We start from the raw sequence: 12,556 nt of genomic DNA, 5'->3' as shown, positions 1-12,556 counted from the left end.
AACTTCACATTAAAGCGGCTTAACTTTATATAAGCTGTTGTTTTGTCGCAAAGTGACCTTGAATAAGAAAAGGAACCTTTGTTAAATCTAAAACGTGTTAGTTGTTTTATATTGTTATGTTTTGTGTTTTTACGCCGTAAAAGTATTGTATAGGCTCTTATTTTGAAAAGCAAACAGGTAACCGGAAGTGTCGCATGTTAGCTTCTCTGTGTACTGAAAGCAAACGCTGCTGCTCTTATGACAACGTTACCGAGAGTCATGTCCAGTAAGCGACAGCGTTATTTTTACTTTGTGTTTTAATGAACAGATTAACTGTGTCATTGTGGTTTGTGTGTGTGAGAGAGTTTATAACGTCCCCGGAGTGAAACATTATGTGAAGGTGTTTGGTTCCGCTTCCCTCAGAGTTCCGCCTGGCTGTGGTTCAGCTGCACGTGACGAGCGTCAAGAGCGAAAACCTGAGCAGAACCCGGACTTTAGTGAAGGAGGCCGCGCAGCAGGGGAGCAAAGTGGTGCTACTTCCGGTGAGGAGAAGGAGGAGGAGGGGGTCAATCTTCATTAAACTCTCATTATACGACCTCAACACTGACATCAGCTCACATTTGTTCTGTTCAAACATAAAGTCAACTTTGATTCTTTTAAAAGGACAGTTCAGGTTTTTATGGTACTGACAGTGATGTGAGCGCCCCCTGCTGCTGGGAAACTCTGCTACTTTTACTGTTAATGTCACTAGTGTCTAGTTTCACAGTCAATCAACACAGAACTGTTTAATTTCACATGTTTACATGGCTTTTTCTGACTTTTTCTCTGGAACTTTCTCAAGAAGTCACTCCCAGTTCTGACTTCCGATGGGAATGAAACGCAGAACATGGCTGCCAGTGGAGTGACAAGGAAAAAGGGCTTTTAGCCACTTAATAAAATCTACGTCAGTTTAAGTCTACGATATCTATGTCACATCTTCACGTCTTTATCTCACTGTTAAACTGAAGATAAAGACGTGAACATGTGACGTAGATGTCGTAAGACGTAAACTAGATTTTATTACACAAGTCTTTTGTTCAGTGGTTAAAACCTGTGTTTTCTTAATGTCTCTGAGTGGGTCACAAAACAAAACCTGAACTTTCTCCTTTCATTGCACTGACCAACTAACTGTAGTAAACGTTTAATTCAAAGACGTCTGTAAAACTGTGTCTTTGACGCAGGAATGTTTCAACTCTCCGTACGGAACAAATTTCTTCTCTGAGTATTCCGAGAAGATTCCAGGAGAATCCACTCGGCTGCTGTCGGAGACGGCCAAGGAGAACAAGGTGTATGTGGTGGGAGGTGAGGAGGGAACGTTCAAATAAACAACGTTTACAAGTTCACTGACCACACATGAGTCATGTGACTTGTTTTTCTGACCAGGATCGATTCCTGAAGAGGATGATGGGAAGTTTTACAACAGCTGCACCGTGTTTGGACCTGATGGAGAGATGATTCTGAAACACAGAAAGGTTTGGTGCACAACTGCAACCCATAATCAATCACTAAATTAATCAGTTTAGTTTAAATAAGATTTTCTGATATTTCCGCTTCTTAAATGTGAATATTTTCTGGTTTCTTTGCTCCATAAAACAAAGAAATCATTCAAAGTCAATGATTTTAGTTTGAGAACATCATCATTTCTAGGTTTGAAAAACACGTATCAACATTTTCTGAACCAAACAACTCAGTTTAGGTCGAGATGCCAAAAATTTGATAAAAATAACATTAGTCGGACATTGAAGTATCAATATTAATATATTCAATATTTATCAGTATTTATTATTTGAAAAATATTAAATGACTTTCTTTATAAATTATTAGTTTTTTGTCAAAATGGTAATTTTTTGAATTGAAAAAACAGATCTTTATGTTTTATTGATTTATTTTATTGTGTGCTAAATAAAGCAGGAAACAGGAAACGCCGTCATCTGTTTTATTTCGATTTTTCCAGATTCATCTCTTTGACATCGACGTTCCAGGAAAGATTCGTTTCCAGGAGTCAGAGACGTTGACTCCAGGAAACACTTTGTCCATGTTTGAAACACGTCAGTGACTCCTCCCCCTCCTGACTCCTCCTCCTTTCCTTACACCTGTAGCAGTGTGACCTCTGACCCCCGTGTTGTTTTGGATTTCCTGTAGCGTTCTGTAAAGTGGGCGTGGGCATTTGTTACGACATGAGGTTTGCAGAACTCGCTCAACTCTACGGAAGAAAAGGTGAGCGAGCGGCGATTCACCATTATCACCACATCAGCTCCCATCTTTTTAATCTTTAAGGTTATTGTTGTTGTTAGGCTGCCACCTGCTGGTCTATCCTGGAGCGTTCAACATGACCACGGGTCCGGCTCACTGGGAGCTGCTGCAGAGAGCCAGGTTAGCTTTACAGTCCAATCACTGCACTCTGCAGGAAGTTCTCAACCATTCAGTCTCAGACCTACGATTCAGTCTCAGACCTACGATTCAGTCTCAGACCTACGATTCAAACAAAATTTGAAAGAAATAAAAACTATTTTTTAACAATATTTACATTTTTGGGGGAAAAGAAATTTGAAGTTCAAACTAATTTTAATAAATAGATTTTTTTTTGAAACACTTATTTGAAATATTTGAAAAGATATTAAAAGAAAAACAAATGATCACTAATAAATGTCCGTATCAGTTTGAGGAGAGAGGAAGAATCCAGGATGAAGGAAACAAGGATAAAAAATTTAACTTTGAACTGTAGAGGGCAGTTTTGCAATTCTTAAATTGTACGTAAACTGCCGGAAATGATGATGATTATTATTATTATTAGGAGAAGAATGGTCAGCGTGATGCAGGACAGAAAAAAGTGAGGTGTGATTCAGTTCATCAGTTTTTGATGTTGAGTGTTCTGGCGCCCTCTGCTGGTGACTTGACTCCTGTTACTCATGTTAATCTCATGTCTTTTCTTCTTCTTTCAGAGCGCTCGATAACCAAGTTTACGTTGCTACGGCTTCACCCGCCAGAGACGAGACGGCTTCCTACGTGGCGTGGGGTCACAGCAGCGTCGTGAATCCATGGTAACAAACAAACAACAAGGCAATCAGAGATGGCAGACTTTACCCCATTCACGCAAATATGGTCATATTGGCAAGTGTGGAAACACAAACAGACAGACAGACACACATATCTATCATAACAGGACAGTAGTGTGACACACAGTGGACAAATCAGGAACAACAACTGCGGAAATACAGACAGAGCTACTAAAAACAAAGTACCAACAAAGAGGCGGAGCTATCACATCATCATTTTATTCAAGTCACTACATGAAAATGAAACGCTGGCATTTTTGATGGTTTTTCACTCGTGGAACTTCATTTTTTACTTAAACGTGTGTTTTTTAAGTGTACGATATGTTCAGAACACGTTCACGTCTTTATCATAAATTTGTAAACTGATGTGATTTTGTTGTTTCAGGGGTGAAGTGATGACGAAGGCCGGAGCACAAGAGACCGTTATTTACGCTGACATCGGTGAGTGACACTGAAACATCGTAAACATCGTAAACATGTGTTTATGTTTACGATGTTTGTTAGGTCCACCATAAATCACACTCAGTTATGCTTGTCTTTGGTTTGAGTAGTTGTTCTTCTTCTTATTAGAAATGAGGGGGAAAAAGAACAAATCTGAATTCTAAGGTAAACAATTATGAAATCTGACATTATGTCAGAATTCTCAGAAAATTGTTAGGGATTAGGGGAAAAACTCATAATTATGAAAAACAAGTCTTAATTCTGAGGAAAAAAATTCTGAAATCTTAGATTCAATTTTGAGAAAAAAATTAAAAATTAAAGTTAAGTTAAAAGATTTGTGAAAAAGGGACTTTTAATTTGAAATCTCTCTAAAACTTTACAGTAAAACACAAACTAGTTGATACTAATCAGAAATTATCAGAATCTTTGTTTTTATAAGAAAAGAGTCAAATTATGATAACTCTGCTCAATTCTGAGGAGAAATTCTGAGATTAAATCTTTAGGGAAAAAGTCTGAATTCTGAGATTAAATCTTTAAGGGAAAGAGTCTTAATTCTCAGATTAAATCTTTAGGGAAAAAATTTGAATTCCGAGATTAAATCTTTAGAAAATGAAAATGTCCAGAATTGAAGTGAGAAGTTTGCAGAAGATTCAGTTTTTATTTCTCTGTCTTCAGATCTTCAGTATTTGTCTGATGTTCGAAAGCAGATTCCGATCACGTCTCAGCGTCGTCACGACATCTACGAAGTATCGTGTGTGAAGGAGGCGGAGTCAAGCTGAATCATCCTTGTTTCCATGACGACGCAGCATCCGCTGATAGACACGTTTTTTTCACCATAAAAATTTGTGTCATGATGAAAAAATATGAAGTCAAATGTGAATTAGAAATGAGATCATTTTATATCAGCAAAATTATTGATATACACAATATTGCAATCATTGGAAAAAAGGTTATTGTGGAGAGAAATACATTTTTATATAAAAAAATAATCTTATATAAGATGGTTCTCTTGTGGCACTTCAAACTAAACCACTAGGACTGTATGTTGTGAGTTTGAATATGATTTTACCATCATCATCATCAACCTGTGTGTGTGTGTGTCAGAATGTAAATAATTCATACGCAGAAGAATCAGGACCACGGGAGAAAAAAGTAAGAATTCTTAGATTATATTTTGAAGAAAAATATTAAAACACAGAAATAAGGATTTTCTTCAAATTTAATCCAATTCTGAATTCTGGGGAAAATATTCTGAAATCTGAGATTCCTTTGGGGGGAAAAAAAATCCAAATTCTGGGGGGAAAAAAATAAAACAATTGTGGAATAACTTTTTTCTTTTGTAATGTAAATTATATTTTGAGGGGGGGGAATTGTGAAATCTGAGATTACAGTTTAAGAGGTAAAATATTTCTAAATTCTGAGAAAAAGTTTTGCATTCTGGGTATTAAGAATTAAGAAAATTTGAAAGAAATAAAAACTTTAACAAAAGTTTAAATGTTGCCATCCGTGATTGCCTTGTTTAATGTAGTTTAATGTTGTTTTGTGTTTCCTGAGACATGAGACACATGATGGTCTGCTGTACATTTGTGAACAGAGAAACAGCTTCAGGTTTGTGAGTGAAAATCTTTTAATAATCGCTAAAACTAAACTAAACATTAACCAGCGTGATGAGATCAGGAACTCAATAAACACAACAATAAAAGTTTATAAATCAGTGCTCTGTTGCCTCGATTTCACAAAGATTCAGATTTCAGACGTCCGTCTCTCTGGACCGAGGCTTCATCGCCTTCGTCTCTTCCTCACATGAAGGTCGTCTCTTTGGTCCTGGAGACAGAAACACATTCAGGATCATGGTTTTCAGTCGTGTCTTAATAAACACATGAACAACAGGATTCTTCACTCTCTTCACATTAGAAACTAAAATGTCTGTTTTGTTGCGAGAAGCTAAACTCATTCTGAGTGAAAACATAATGGCTGCCAACAGAGACACAAAGGCCATTTCTCAATATCCATACTTGTGCGTACTTGTGTACTCTCGTACTTGTGCGTACTTGTGTACTCTCGTACTTGTGAAACATCATCAGTCTCAGTCATCAGTTCTGTTCCAATTCTCAAGTGAGTGAACAGCGAGTACGGTTCTCAAACCCGGAAGTGTTCTCGCTCCGCCCATTTTACCAAGTATGCATCAGATGGTGACTTAAGCGTACTTGAGAAGGCCATGTATCCCAGAATGCATTTCGGCAGAACATAGCAGCAGATAATACAAATATAAACCTGAAATAAATATTTTTCTCTGTCCCGGAACGCAGATTTAAGTTTATTTGAAACGAGAAATGAGTCAGTTAGCATTCAAACATGTGGTTTGTGTATTAAGATCTGATGTATTTATAGTTTGGCAACGACGTTGTCAGAGTTGATAAGCTCCGCCTCTGCGGACGCTCAGCGCTCACTGTGCCCGGCACAGAGCAGCGTTACCTCGGCCTGTCCTGATGAAATAATCCGCTGGCTCAGACGTCGCTGTCATTAGATGCTCGGTGTGATCCATAGATTTGTTGTTGACGTGTTATTTTGTTTTTAATGGAAACGTTTTGACCTGACAGTTTAAAAGTTTGTATATTATTAATGTTTTATTTATTTTAACTTTGAATTTTAGATTTATATTAAAGTCACACGGTCAGTGCATCTGTATTTAAATATAATATGTACACACATATATATATATATATATATATATATATATATACTTATATACACATATACACATATACACATATATAAACACATACATACACACACACACACACACTACTCTACAATGCTGTAATATATCAATTTTCCACATTGTACTGTATATTTTAATAAAAATAAATTAATAAATGAAGTTAAATATTGAAAATGTGAAAATAATAACAATACATAAGTCTTTATTAAAAGTATTTCATATGTTCATTCATCAACACTGCAGGTGGCGGTAATGAGGCTTAAGCACTTGGTGCCACCTGCAATTCAAACAGTAGAACAAGGAAGTAGCTGCTGTTCCAATTGAAGAATTATACTTGTGTACTCCCGTACTTGGCGAGTATGTACTCGAGGCGTACTTCTCAAGTATATACTAAGACTCAAGACTCGTCAATTTAAGTCTGTGATATCTGAAGAAAAAACTATGAAAATGTAATCTCAATTCTGAGAATACATTTTGAGTGAAAATTTGTTGGAGATTAAAAATGGAAAAAAGGGGATTTTGAGATTAAAAAAAATACAGAATACTGAGATGAAATTGGTCAGAATTGACCATTTACAGATTAAACCGAGACATCGTAAACGTCATGTATACAAAATGTTTAAAACTAAAAAATTCGGATTTCTGAATTTAAATTTTGGTGAAAAAAAAAAAAGGATGAGAATAAGTCAGAATTCTTAGATTAAATTTTGATGAAAAAAAAGTGTTAGAACTCTTATTAAATTTGAAGAAAAGAGTGTGAATTTTGAGATTACAGTTTGAGGAAAAAATCTTAATATGACATTTTAAGAACACATTCGTGTTTTTCTCTCACCGTTAAACAGAATTTTGTAAAGCACTCACTCTCCCACACCAAACCCCATAGAGAAAATCAGTGATTTTAACATCACACACATCACACAAATCAGACACACAGGAGTTGTTGAACATGTTCTTAAAAGATATCGTAGACTTAAACTGACACAGAGTCTTTTGTTAAGCGGATAAAATCAGTCAAACTTCCATGTGAAACCTGAACTGTCTCTTTAATCATTGACTAACTTTTAATTCCATGAATAAAAAAACTTCAGTCAAAGGAAGTTCAGTTCTGTAACCAGCAGGAGGCGCTGTACTCACGTCTGCTCATGTATTGATGATATTCTTTCTTCTTCCTCTTACTGACCCTGTCCAGGTTGATCTGATAGGCCACGCCCACAATGACCATGACCCCGACCACCACACAGAGCGCGGTGCTGAAGATCCACATGGCCTGCGACGCTCGGCCGATCACCGTGTCTGCCTTCACTCCATCTGAGCAGTGAAAGGTCACAGGTCAGTCATGTGAGCCAGGTCTCAGCAGGGCCGTATCAAGAGACTGCAGGGCCCCAGGGGGCCCAAATTTAACATTTAATATAATTTGTTCACCCACTGACCCATCTGATATGACTAAATGTATGATAAAGTGATTTCACTCTGACATTTGAAGAGTTTAATCTGATTTTTATCGCAATGACGTCACAAATTTAACAACTCTGCTCAAAGCTCCGCCCCTAAAACACTGTGAGTTGTGTTGTACGTAAAGTTATTGTAACATTACAACAGCTTTGGAACCATTTAGTGAAAATTGAAGTCCTGTTTTTATAAGATGAGAAAGACTTGTTAAGGACTAATTTTTAAGGTAAAGTGATTTCAGTGTGTGTTTTAGAGATATTAGCGAGTTTATAATTCAATTATTTTATGATTATAGCTTTAATAACTAGAAAATTCCGTGACGAAATTTCGCGCTTGCCTGTTCTTGCTGCCGATGTCCTCGGGTGCAGGACTTTTGCTGGTAAAGGAGTAACATTTGGGTGGATTGAACCTTTAAAAAGTATTTAGAAAGTGGTATTTTGGTGGAATCACCCTTTAAAGGAGACTGACTCTTAAGCTGTGAGGATCCAATTAATGTGTATGTGGAAATTATTCGCAGTTTTTTTTACAATTTTTATTGCCATGGTTGCTCAAACGCTTAGAAAAGTAATAGCCCGCCATTTTCCAACCATCCACACGTTTTGATATAGGATGTGTGGGTTTTTTCTCAAAACTGTCAAACTATGACATTTTTGTACATAGTTAATCAAGACCTACTAACCACTACACCACCATGCCACTCAGGTCTTACAGTAAAATGTCATGACAGTCAGTCAAAGTCATAGTATAATAACTATACTATGACTTTCTTTGACTGATTTTGGACAACATACTATACTATGACTTTCTTGAGTGATTTTGGACGACATACTATACCAGGGATATTCAACTAAAATTCTATTCGGTCCACTTAGAGAAGATTTCCTCAAGCAAAGGTCTGGAACATCATAATGTCTAACTTGCGTTATTATTTAGTAGTGGGATATATACTCAAGTAGCCTAGTAGTCTGCATGTAATCAACAACTGACTGTCAGATTAAATATAGGAAGAACAATTCAAAAACATTTCGACAATATTTATTGTCACTTTTATACAATTATATAAATATGTAACACTGAACATATGTATTATTTTCTTCTCTCTTAAAGGGAAAGAAGGGCTGCATATTAAAATAAATTGGTGGAAATGTTTATAATAATAATCTTAAAATAAATAAAATAATTACTTAAGTTAAGTAATAAAATAAAGTATAGCAGCAGCTGGAGTTTCACTTTTTTTCGTTTTAACAGTCTCAGCTAATTTTAAACAGATCACAACACATCTTAACACTGAACAGTTTTGGTTTCTTTCCCTCTATCCCACTCCCCTATTTTCTGTTGTTTAGTGAGAGAACTAAGCTCTTGCTTGTCCTGCCAGGATTTTAAATCTGGGCTGGAATGGTGTCAGGGCTATTCTCATGCACATGTGAAGGTGTTCATTGGTGAGCCTGGAATGAAATTTAGTTTAAATGATGTTCATTGCAGAGAAAGCTGCCTCACAGCTGTATATGGAGCCAAACATCGTCAAGACATACAGATCAGATTTGAGTGGGTGCGTTTGAAAAAAACGTTCCATTCTGGGTTGAAAGCTCTATTTTCGCTGTCCACTTTTCTCTTCTTAGAGAGCGCCATGTTAATTATTTTTCTCTCACTCACTCGTCTCTGTCTTCTCTCGCTGTTACTCTCTTTTCTCTCCGTCTTCTCTCATGATGCCCTGTCTGTCACTCGCTCCTCACTGCCTTCATCTGTCCGTATTCAGGGTTGCAATATTTAGCAGGATGCACAGATTTGATTGGCTTTTAGTGGCAGCACGTGGGATGGCTTAACTCGAATGCAATTGGTCAGTGGATTTCCTGATTCGCTCAACCAGTACCATAGAGTCTAGAGAACCTGCACCAGTTTCCTATTCATGTGTATGTGGAAATTTTCACCAGTTTTGATTCGCAATTTTTGTCACCATGGTTACTCGAAAGTCTTATAAAAGTCATAGCACACCATTCCCGATTAAGCTGCACGTTTTGATATAAGATGTGTGGGGGTGTGGGGGAGAGATTCACAAGCCCCTCCGTTTCCCATTCATGTGTATGTGGAAATTATTCGCAGTTTTTTGCGATTTTTGTTGCCATGGTAAATCAAAACGCTTATAAAAGTCATAGCACACGATTCCCGATCATGATGTGTGGGGGTTTTCTCAAAACTGTGGAAGGAGTTCCACAGCAAACTTTTGGAGGAAGACGATTATCGAGCGGAATAAACGCAGTACGATTACAAGAGATGCTTGAGCTGCAATGCATTCTAGTCAGAACTCTAGGGAGTTCTGACTAGTATGCCTTGCAGCAGCAGGCACTAATGATGGTTAATCTGAAGTGGACCGGGGTAAAGGTGTCAGTGACTCACAGCTGGTGGACGTCAAGGTTTGGTTCATGGTCGGGTTCTCGATGGCGCACGACACGTTGGCGTCTTTGGAAATGTTGACCTTCAGGTGACTGGTGACGTTGTAGAGGGGAGAGTCTGGCAGTGAGGCAGCCAGCGTGAACACTGAACCCCCGGGTGGCTCCTCCGTGTTGTTGATGAGCCAGTACACGGAGGGTTCAGGGAATCCACCGCTGGAGTGACACAGGAACGCCGTCTCGTCTCCCTGCTCCGCCTCCTCCCTCTGCAGCAGTGGGAGGCTGAAACTGGCTGGAACAGTTTACTTTTTTTAATACATTAATTTTGATGTTTGTTTTTTTTTCATCTTTTCATTGAAAGGAGAGTTCAGGATTTGTGAATCCAGCCTCAGACTCAACATGGCTGCAAAAAACTGATTTTATCACTAAAAAAAGACTATCTATGTAGATATCTTTAGAACATTCACGTCTTTATCTCACTGTTGGACAGACTTTGTAAAGCACTCACTCTCCCACACCAAAGTCCAGAGAGAAAATCGGTGATTTTAACATCACAGCACACAGGAGTTGTTGATCCACTGCTGTCTCCATCACTAAGTTCAAATGTATGATTTTGTCAAATTCAGTTTTTGAAATCCTTCGCTCAGATTGACCTCAGTGACACAAAGTGACCACATGAGGCAACAGTAGACCAGCAGCTGCTGTGTCCCCGCAGCTAAAATCACTGATTTTCTCTGTTAATAACATATATATTTTGGGGGGCGTTTACCACACAGTGACCATGAGTCAGTTCCTCATCTAACCACTTCAAATACCTAAACTGTCCCTTTAAAATGTCTATACGTTTCAATAAAACCTTGATAAAATGAAGTAAATAATAATATTAAAAACACTGCTCTACAGCGCCCCCTTGACTTCCTGTGGTGTGTGTGACACACTGACCTGCTGCTCTGAGACACACACTGCACAGAGATGTGTGATTCTCCCCTGACACCATGAACAGACCATAATACTCTGTGTCCTCACTGGGCTGGACCGTGTCCAGCTGCAGAGACATGTTTCCAGTCAGAGCAGCTTCAGTGACAATGGACGCTCCGTTCACGCTCCATCCGTCCACCTGTCCACCGTCCTGCGTCCACTCTGACCGCAGTACCACGTCCTCGTCTCTCCTCCACTCGATGGTGACGTTCGCGAGGGTCGGAGGTGGAGATAGAGAGCAGGGCAGGGACACGGGTCGTCCAACCACACCGAGGACACAGTCACGCTCTGTGGACACACAAGTGTTGGAATGACTGACATTAAAAGCACAGATATATGATGAGTTTTGACGTGAACGACCAGACGGCGTCTTCTCACCCAGACAGACGCAGACAGTGAGGAAGCTGAGCAGCAGTCCTGAGCACCACAGCACCACCGCGCGCATCACGCTCACAAACAACCTCAAAGATATTTTCTTTTCTTTAACTAATCGTTAGTTAAAGTCTGAGTAGACTCTCCGCCCTCTGCTGCTGCTGCTACTGCTCTTTACCTCACACGCACACTTGACTTCAGGCTGGAGGAATTCTCTGTCAGTCATGTTATGGCTTGTTGAACCAAACCTCTGTCCTCCTCTGTCTTTGTTTCCTGTTGTTACTCTGAGTTTACTGAGCCACAGACGGAGATTTAAAAAATCCACAGTTTTCCCCTCAAAGAACAGCCGATTGTCAGTTTTCCCGGTGTCCTCGAGCAGAGATCCTGTCGGGAGGAGCCACTGATTGAGGATCAGTCCAACCTGTTTGTCTTCTTCTGCTGTGTGTCTCACACGCCCACACCCGGAGCTGTGATGAATGCAGTTTGATACGACGACAACAGAGACTCAAAGAAAACAGAGAAACAACGGCGTGTGGAAACCGGAGTTGACTCTGGAACTTCAAATATTTAACTTTTAAAACATTCAGATTATTCCCAAAACTCACGACTTGTGACCAAGTCTCTGAATGCTAACATTTTTTTTTCCAGGTGTGGTCGAGTGAGGTAGCAGCAGTAGATGTTCATGGCTTCCAGCAGGGGGCACTAAGAAAAACTGATTTTTAAACAAAAGACCCGAGTAATAAAATCTGTCCGTTTAAGTCTACAATATCTACTTCACATGTTCACGTCTGTATCTCACTGTTAAACAGACTTTTCCAACAGGAAACTGAGGTTTGTAAACCACTCACTCTCCCACACCAAAGTCCAAAAGCATGAAAAATGTCAAAAACAAAATTATAAGCTGCAAGTCCACTAGAGGTCAGGTTGGACCTTCAACACCAGCAGTACTTTGTGTTAAAAGCAGTTTAAAATTGTATATGTTCATTTGTTTCTTTATTTTTCAGAAAAAAAACAATGATTCCACTCTTTCTGAGAATATTTGTCCACTGTTTTAATGTACTACTACGACTATACTTCAGTCCAGTAGTTGGCAGTACAGCTGATTTGATGAACGCCGTTAAACACTACAGTAG

General features: G+C 38.7%; 2 protein-coding genes across 2 annotated transcripts; one reads left to right on the top strand and one right to left on the bottom strand.

Moving 5' to 3' along the window:
- Positions 1-154: 154 nt before the first annotated feature.
- nit2 (nitrilase family, member 2) lies at positions 155-5,156 on the top strand. The gene is made up of 10 exons (XM_058639326.1): positions 155-265; positions 403-521; positions 1,200-1,320; positions 1,402-1,490; positions 1,973-2,066; positions 2,161-2,235; positions 2,313-2,391; positions 2,961-3,059; positions 3,460-3,515; positions 4,191-5,156. Exons 1-10 carry the CDS (start codon positions 238-240, stop codon positions 4,292-4,294), a joined length of 864 nt encoding a protein of 287 aa, XP_058495309.1. The 5' UTR covers positions 155-237; the 3' UTR covers positions 4,295-5,156.
- LOC131466154 (butyrophilin-like protein 2) lies at positions 5,125-12,466 on the bottom strand. The gene is made up of 5 exons (XM_058639325.1): positions 11,430-12,466; positions 11,016-11,339; positions 10,081-10,365; positions 7,372-7,545; positions 5,125-5,339 (listed from the first exon to the last, which is right to left on the bottom strand). The coding sequence occupies exons 1-5, from the start codon at positions 11,494-11,496 to the stop codon at positions 5,266-5,268; spliced, it is 924 nt and encodes a 307-aa protein (XP_058495308.1). The 5' UTR covers positions 11,497-12,466; the 3' UTR covers positions 5,125-5,265.
- Between the last annotated feature and the right edge of the window lie 90 nt (positions 12,467-12,556).

Source organism: Solea solea, chromosome 9 (assembly GCF_958295425.1).
Source record: "Solea solea chromosome 9, fSolSol10.1, whole genome shotgun sequence".
Lineage (NCBI taxonomy): Eukaryota > Metazoa > Chordata > Actinopteri > Pleuronectiformes > Soleidae > Solea > Solea solea.
This window is presented reverse-complemented; position numbering and strand designations above follow the sequence as displayed.